Source organism: Lingula anatina, chromosome 1, assembly GCF_051362555.1.
Source record: "Lingula anatina isolate TDL-2025a chromosome 1, LinAna3.0, whole genome shotgun sequence".
Lineage (NCBI taxonomy): Eukaryota > Metazoa > Brachiopoda > Lingulata > Lingulida > Lingulidae > Lingula > Lingula anatina.
In genome coordinates this window covers 13,404,603-13,414,026 of record NC_141767.1, presented here as the reverse complement: position 1 = coordinate 13,414,026, position 9,424 = coordinate 13,404,603, and the positions used below count along the sequence as shown (strand labels likewise).

At 37.4% G+C, this 9,424-nt stretch overlaps 1 protein-coding gene across 1 annotated transcript in view; it reads left to right on the top strand.

Annotated features, from left to right (window-relative positions):
• The first annotated feature begins 5,452 nt into the window (after positions 1-5,452).
• The window catches only part of LOC106171170 (acetylcholine receptor subunit beta-like 1), a 45,911-nt gene continuing 41,939 nt past the window's right edge, over positions 5,453-9,424 (top strand). The window contains exon 1 of the mRNA XM_013551360.2: positions 5,453-5,951. Coding sequence (XP_013406814.1) covers positions 5,879-5,951 — 73 coding nt within the window. The 5' untranslated portion in view covers positions 5,453-5,878. The remainder of the gene's footprint in view (positions 5,952-9,424) is intronic.

Here is a 9,424-nt window from a genome sequence, read left to right as displayed (position 1 = left end):
TTTAGTAACGTTGTAGAATGAATATACTGTCTGAAGATAGCACTGACATTTTTATGGCCACCACTACATAGTGGTTCCAAGTTCACAACATCTCATTTCTGACAAAAACTGCATCCCAACCCACACTGGTACAAATGTACAAATCCACAATGCACAAATTCATCAAAATATTTACACGGTGCATTTTAACGATTTACCGCATTCCAATACAGAATACCACCTAATGGTAGGCGAAGCAGTGTTCATTTTGTACAGCCACCAGATACACGAAGCCACACACCACTCTCTCTGTTTTCTTAGCTTATTGTACGGAACGTAATTTGCCGAACAAGAAAAATGAGTAAAAGCCGATGCCGTGAAGATAACGAGCTTTATTGGTACTCATTACTGGTGCAGTCAAAATAGTCCCTCAAAGGTTATCACACATGTTAAATAATCATCCATTCAGAACTGCGTAAAAGTTTTGATTGACAAAATTGGCAATTGCTGCTTAGAATAAAACATTTACACGAATATGGAATCGTTTTTATTGAGTAAAAACACTTCGCCCAGAACAGAAAAAATAACCTTGATGTGTTACACAGAGAGGAAATCGTTAAACGATAAGCATGTTTTATTCTGTATTATTCCCACAAAGTGAGTATGATAAGAAAATATCTCTCACAGCAATGAGAGAACAACGACCACAGATGTAGGGAAGGTATATGTTCAATTTTGTAGAACAATCTAGCTGTGACTTCTCTAAGAGTGGGTGATGAAGAAAATCGCCACGTAACAATGTTAGCAGCACTTCGCCCCGGTTGTACATTAAATGTGGTCGATTTCGAACGTTCGATACACTTGCTACCGTCGGGCAAAGGCTTTGCTAGCCGCTGACTAATTCAACAAGGCGTCGATAGAACACAAACTGTTTTATTTACTGAGCTGTTGCAGCAGCAATAAAGGCTTGAGAAGATACATGCGGCTGGATTAAGCGTCAGCTGCAGGCTTCCCCGCAGCGAATCGCGTGAAAACTATTCAAGCGAACTCATCTCGCTGGAAGGGTGCGAATTTTTCTATCGAGTAAAACGTCTTCGACTCAGGGTTTCAAAATAGATTAAAAATGCTCGAGAGAAGTCCGTTAAAGTACTGATACTCCTTTCTTAGTTGACTCTGTGAGAAAGCTAACGCGGTTCTGGCAAATTTGAACAATTTAACGAGGACTTCGGGGGTATTATATATTGGCATTGCTACTTAGGTCACATGGTGCACGCCCAGCCCGTTCTCGCTCAAACATACCGTGGCTAGAAATATCAATCAACTGTTTCTTCTTATCTACCTGACACTGGCAGCACGTGCCGCTATCTCAGTGACTATTTTTCCATTGAACCCAGATTTTGGACCAAATTTCCAAATACTCTAGGGAAATATATCCAAATTCTATATGGCATTAAGCTGGACATTCAACTGTTTCTTTTTCATACTTCGTCTGATGACAGACACTACGATGAAGTGACAGCTTTATCGACCTGCTGAAATCAATATCTAGGTTTGGTATTTTGACATTTAATTACTAATAGACTACTGGTCTTGTCCTGTAGAAAAAAAAACGCGTATGAGTATGAGGACTTCTTGTTTAAAGCCGCATAATGTAATTTTTGTACAGGAGATAAAAAAAAATTGATGCAACGTGTAAGAGCACTCTTTACTGCCAATGTCAATCCGCATGCAGGGTTTATGGCAATCCTGGTGTTAGCCAATACCAGTATTAATCTAACTTGTTCTAAATATAAACATGTTGTGAACGGTTTTATTAACCAAACTAGCATGAATATAAAATCAGGGTCTGTTTACCATGTGCCATCGTTTACACGTAAAAGTTGACATATTGAGCATAGCACGATAATCCCCCCTCTCTCTACAAAGGTAATTGGATGACATGAAAAGAAAGCACAATGTGGAGAACTGCAACGAGGAAGAAATATCAGCATTTGGTGGACCCAATCTTATATTACCCGCTTCTTTTGCTTAAATCAAGGTTGTGATTCTCGTGGACAATTGTTAACACGTTGGAGAAATTAGGGTCTTATTTCCAATGTTAACTTAATTAAATGTTCTCATTTAAAGACTATCCTCTGGCGTAGGTTGACATTTTGGTCTTATAGGAATGCTTTTGGCGCCATTATAATTGATTTGTTAATTAGATAAGCCACTATATAACCTCCATCATAAACGAAAAATAACAACAAAAGTGCATAATTGTAGAATAGTCAGAAGTGGGAAAATAGAAACCATATAATAAAAAAAAAAAGAAATAACTCCTTATTCCAAATTATCATTTATGTTAATTTTTGTTGCAAACAGCTTGTTTTGCATTTTCACCGATACAATGTTGACACTGTGTAGCGAGAAATATACTCAGGAAACAGTGATACCGCAATAATATCCGCAATAAAATGGCATGTGTGCATTCGCAGGTAAAAACAAACCAAGAACTAATAATTTTTTAGCTATTTTCTGCTCATATCCTTCAGGCAGCTGCTATCATCAATATCTCACTTCATGTATGTATCTACTGCAGAATACTGGTATTCCGTTTATGCTGAAATGTGTTTTCTCCGCCAAGATATATAAACGTTGCCACTCTATCGAGTTTTCTGACATTCGAAGTGGCATCTCGGTTTGCATGACGATATATTAGCATTTTAAAAGATAATTTCAGCGCGGTAACACTTCTGTAGGGTAGGGAAAACTTTGAAAAGATGGACCCATTTTAAAGCAAAACGAGGTATATTTGCAGTATCAAGACTATTGCTACTCACCCAATTTCAATATATCAATCAGTCTTTAGACAAGCCTTACTGTAACATAGCTTGCTACAAAACATTTTGAAACAGACAAACAAAACAAAAAACAAAAACAAAAAAAAAAAAAAGAACAAAAAATAAAAGAGGTCCGTTTGTACAGGTGAAATTACTCTAGGTAGGCCTATTCATACCCTTTTCAAGTCATTCCAGTATGAAAGTTACTTCGTGTTGCATTAACACAACAAAAACGTGTACTGCGCTAGTTTTGAAAACGACAAAATACATTGTGCATTCTTAAAACAGTTTTTGTGTATGCTGCAATGAATTGGTTAAACTTATTCTGATAAAACTGTTCATTTTCTCATGTACAAAGGAAGCGCTCCACTCATACAAAATTCAAGGTGAAACCCCAAATATTACATTGGAAAGAAAAATATTAGTTTTTCTGGTCAAATTATTACATCACCCGGGTATTGGGAATGTCCAGGGGATGTGATTGCTCGGTGTGTATCCGGGGGATTGTCCCAGAATAATATTTTACAGCATTTTTTCTGCCTCCATATTTCTCCGTATTCATATACTGCTCCATCGGTTCTTAAAATTTCCTGACATACTTGCATGAACACTGACTGTTCTCCCCTTGGAGTTTTTGATTTATATGGATATTTAAATGGCAGTTAGCACTGGTCTGCACTCTAACTTAGCCTTATTTTATTTGCTCCATCAGGCGCACACTGTCAGTGAGGGTTCATTGCCTCGTATCCTCGAATCATACAATGTGACCAGTGCAATGGCCCCTCTCAATGCTTTTGATGCTCTGCTTTCTTGGGATTTGGGATATCGGAAGGTATTGACAGTTCTGTTGATTGAAAACGATGCAAAACTGTAATCAGACGTAGTAAGATGAGGAGAGACGACAGAAGTGTAATTGCCAAAACACATCATATACTATCACTTCCAAAACAACACACTGGCGGTAAATTGCTGTGAGCTGTGGCTTGCTCCCCGAGGTTGGCCGTTGAATATTTTTTTAAAGGAATATGATTTCCATTATGATAAGGCGCTCTCTTATCGAATGCTGCTCGTTCAGAAATATTGCAGAATGCTGGGAAAATTGCAGCCCTGACGAAGGCTCTGTAAATATTTTTTTAAATCTTCCATAACTCCTCACACATTACCTTTGACAAGAATGTGAGAAAACGTAACTCCATTCTTAAAATTCAATAGCCAAAACTCAATACCCGACGAATATGTTTACATTCATTTAAATATATTATCAAGGGCCTCTTATTTAAAGTGCTTGCTCATTAATGAAAAGGAAACATCTGTTGGCAGCCCCTGGTTCTCCAAACTATTGATTTGGCAAGGGATATGCCTCTGTATACATCAGTGTTGTAAAGCAGGCGCGACTGTTCTGTTCCGTGTACTGTGTGCGTGTGGCCGGAACCACGCTATACAGGGCTTATTTCTTCCTTATCAAATTTAAGTTGTCTAAGTCAGTTTGCATTAGGATAGAAAATAAGAATAGAATTTTATACAGAATGTGACATTTTATTGAACGGTGCTCCATAAAAGTGGATTAAATATTGATATTATAAACAATCATCACATATTTGTAACAAGAAGAATTTCCAATTTGTAATTTAATTGCTGATTTTAATTATAAATTAGAGTAGCATAAATAATTTGCTTCTATCTTTGCAATTGGCAAGCAGGCTTTTTATCCTCGATATGTTTATAACTGGAGGGGGTGTATACCGACGACCACTCTAATGCTAGGACATACCGTTACGACCAAATACTAAAACTTTATAAATACACTTGGAATATACTGGTCCATCTAAGTCCTCAATCTGAACATACTGCACCTTCTGGAGATCCAAACCGGATACATGATAGGGTAGGGGAGGGGGTCCACGTGCCTGTACACTGAAACTTTCGACTATGCATTTCAAGCAAACACCATTCGATCGCCTTCACGGTTTTCCTACCAGCTTATTAGATGCCAGGCATCAAACGGTGGTTACTGATTTGATACACATCAATTCTTTTTTCTTCTTTGCCAAGTGTGGTCAGAATGCTCAGAACTGATTCATTACTAAGGAACTTCGAACGCTATAATTTTTTAACCAGTCATTTATTAATTAGCTGTTTGTACATGCACTTGCTTCAGTACCGTCGTTGATTTGCTCTAATTTCAGGACGAAAAAATTACACTACACAAGCAGTGTTAATATTAATAGAAGCATTTTATATTTTATAGTCTTTCTTTATCAATTGGGTCTATGTAAGTCGTGTTTTTCTATTTTGAAAGGTATCCCAACATTAAGTTAACAAGAAATTTAAAAGTAAAAAAAAATAATGAAAAAATACGTCATTAATCCACGCAATTAAACCGAGTACATGCATGTTATTCCCTTTCCCTGTGTTTCACAATTTTTCCACATGACTTTGTAAGTTCGACATATTTAAGTAAGCATCAAATGTAAACAGATTTTTACAGAAGCATGCATAATTAGAGTTACTAAATTAGTAATCGAATACCTTTGGGCCACTTCCACGGGGACAATTCAGCAGGAAAGACGGCCCTTAATGCCTAATGCGCCTATTGCGGTCTAATAAGTAAACATGTCTTTGATTGGCTGAGATGCTGTTATTGACAAATGTTGGATTGAAGCATTCGGCCCAGTGAAGACGGGGCGACTCTTTTGCAACTATTTGACGTTAAGACTGTATTGCATGCGAATCGAAGAAAAAAGATAAAGTAATCCTACCCGATGTTAGGATAATCCAGATCCATTCCTTGAAGGAAATAGTTATGCACATGGAAAAACAGAGTAATACAAACTAGAAAAGGTACCATTGTGGGGATATTTAAGCCGCTTGCCATGTTAACATTAATACACCAACACGCTGTGGCTTAAGATTTATTAAGGAAAGGAATAGGATACCTGCGTGCGCGTTCGTCTAGGTAGCCAGGCTGCTGCCTTGATTCAGGTGCGCGATTGGTCTGAAGTCGGCCCACAAAGTGAACTGGAGTACTTGGCTAGAGACATGTTTGAACGACGCAGGGGTGGGAACTGTAGGAAAACATGTCATTTCCACACAGGATGGAACACTTACTTGTGATATTAACACTGTTGCTGTCTCTGCTAGTATATAAAGGTACGTATCTAACACCGATCCAGCCTTTAAATTTCAATTGTATATGTGTAGTGATGAAATGTTATTAGTCGATGTATACAAACTCACATACTTGTGCTATATGAAGGTAATATAGATTTGTAAATATGATGTTTACATACCGGTTCTCCTTTAGCTTAACCTCCCAGGTTTACTTTTGCCCAACATAATACCAATACACATAACCCTTCAGTCTGGTTTCATTATTTTCCAGTAGATTTTTCAGTGGCACATGGAGTCGTGTCACTGATCACCCGATTATCATTATTTTCCAAATTTCATATTCGCCTTTTGGATGCCCCGTTCACTGACTTGCAAAAGTACCTTTAGCTTCAATGCCCTTTCATTCGGTTGTTATTTATCTATTCTTAGCCATCTCCGCTGTATTCTGGCGTATAGAGATGGTTTCTATTAAACAGTGACTTAAACATAAGATATTTGACAGGGTCAATTTCAGATAGGAATTCATATATCTGGTCAATTATAGATAAGGCTATAACGGGAAAATATGAGAATATAGCCGGCGTTTAACGTAGAGGTTTGGACTGCAAGAGTTTCCTTTTTAAAGATTAGCTAAGCCTCTCTCATTGACACTCCATAATTTTACTGTAGACTCGAGTCGAGAGATTATCATAATGGGAGAATCAATCGCGCAATTACTTCTCACGCTCGGAGTCTTTCATATTAACCAGACGGCCGTTCTATGTGAAATATTACCGTGATACACCAAAATTAGAGCGCTTTTATTACTTTGTAGAGCCAACGTCGTATTTCGCGAGTTCTATTAAGGTCGCGATCAGCCATGAGATCATTTTACGCAACTTTCCTTTATAAAACTACGTAAATACAGCAGCAAGCAAACAAGCAATGGCCTCCATTATTCAGTATCACAATATACCTGCAAATGCATATTATTGTTGTTTTGTTTTTGCAATTCAACCATGCATCTTCACCTTTTCTCGCCCCGTATTGTGGGTATTTGTCTGCTCTGCACGTCAACACAGAGGTGGTTTGCCAACAGTGATTATTTCTCTTTGGGAGCTTTATTACCTTTTCCCTTAATACTACAAAACGTTCTTTGTGGGAAAAAAACACGAATTTGGACCAGGCATAGTTGACTTGCGCAGACATTCATGTAATCTCCAACTGTAGTTATGCTAAGCACTTAAAATAATAAGACCGTGGCTTTCGAAACAGAAAGCTAAGTTTGTGATAAAAATATACAGATTAATGTCAGAGAATAAAACAGAACTTTTTGCTTATACACTGGGTACAGAGGTCGAGATGAATGGCAGAATGAGCCGGACACGAAGGAATTGTTCATTAAGGGTTTGCTAACCACCCCATGGATCGATTTTCTCAGACACTGTCTTGGTTCTTAAATGAAATAAATGATGGCATGTATTAACACTTTAGACTAGCTTTTATCTACGGCAATCTCAAAGATGTTATCAGAATCAGCATTTAGAAAATCGCGGTAGGGATTTCACGTAAAATATTCATGGGTTTGGTATTCTCAGGTCCTCAAAGCACAAAGCATTAGCTTCTGTTTATATATCTCCGAGGCGAGACCTCTCCGTGATACAAAACCATAAATCAAAAGACCTACGAAGAGAGAGAGAGGAAGTGAATAAAATCACCTTAGTAACATGCAATGAATCCGATAGCATGGATTTGGCTCTTATAGTTTAGCTCAAAAAAAAAAAGGCGTAAAAGAAATTTTAGCATGACAAAATTGCGTGAAATAAGCAGTGTAATCTGTTAAGACTAGCGTAACGGCTGTCTTCCAGTGGTAGAACAGATACATAGGCTTATTTGTTAACCACATGCCATTTTACTTTAACTTTAGTCGGCGTAAGTGAACAGAAGATATCTACGGAATATATCAGTATTTTTCCTACGTTTAATCGACTGGTCATATGCAGAGAGCTAAATTTTATACAAGCCTTAATCGTCTTTAATATTTCCAGAAAAGTATTGGCATTCTACATGTATTATAGATCTCAGTTTTGCCTTGGGGCGATATCGATTTGGTTCGGGCATTTCACACACGTTCACTGCTTGATCAAATTGAGCATGGCCCACGTGCCTACGAAAATTTGACCTCATTTCTCGTCTTACTTCCTATGAACAAAGAATCGTTCATGCTGAATCAAAATGTGAAAAACCGGGCAAAATAATGCATATCACACCCGAGGACAGGGGCATTGTACTATTACACTTGCTCAGATTATATTGGCAGAAACTGCTGATGGTGAAATTCGCTGAATTAGGGCCTAGTGAAGCAGAACAGATGTGATTCTGCATCTTATTTGATCTTTGGCCTAGTACGGGGCTTGGAGGGGATCAGAGGTTATATATGCGGACAATAAGATCGATGCAAGAGGGACCACTCACATTAATCATACTAGTGCTTTTCAGAAATCGCAAAAAATTCAATCTTATATATTATATTTTTCCAGTGTATGTATTAGTATATTTGTCCTGTTATTGTTAACTCGGAAAATATGTGTAGCTTTTTTTCCTAAGCTGTTATTGGAAAGGTTGATGGAATCGGTCTACCCGGTTTTATTTAAAGATCTTTTTAAGGTTTGGGATATATATATATATATATATATATATATATATATATATATATATATATATATATATATATTCCAGCTGTTTCAGAACTCCGAAAATGAATACATTAACATTGAAATATTACACGCGTAGAAACAGGCGACACACATTGCACATTCTAGACAATTAGTCAACAAATGCCACCAGTTCATAAAGGATGACAAATAACTTGTGACCGAAAACCAGTCGCAGAGGACGATATCAGAAAAGTAATTAATCGCACTCACTATAATACGTCTATTGATATGAAGATATTTTATGACTTTAATTCGATATCAATTATTATTCTTGTCAGGCTATCTCGCATATAATATGCTGAAGGAAAATCTCGTTTGGACATCATTTGAATCCATATACACAAATGAACTGTATTGCGAAATAAGTCGCATTCCTATACGCTTTTCTTTATCTTTTATAAACGGTTGCGTATGGCTTCTTGCCAAAGACAAAAAGTTTACCTTATTTTTATTGTGTTCATGTTTTAAGTGCCTGGAAGCTGCCTTCAGTATGTTTGTCTTTAGGGCGAATGTTGTCCCCGATTTGTTGCTGACATCATCTCCGATGTTATTCAGGGAACAAGATTAGACGCTGTGTTAGGTCTATTTGGCCCGAAGCTAGTGCCTGTATGCAATGGTCCACGTGTGGACTTAACGCTCGCAAAATAGAGGCCCTCAGCTATCCGTGTCCAAGATTGAAGACAGTAAAGAGGCGGATGGGTGTTTTTCAAATGGCGGCAGTTTTGATTGATCAGCGATTTGTTAAGGACATACATTCAAGGTTTTCTTCCCAAATACATAATTTTTGTAAATAATATTAATAATCTTAATGCTTGT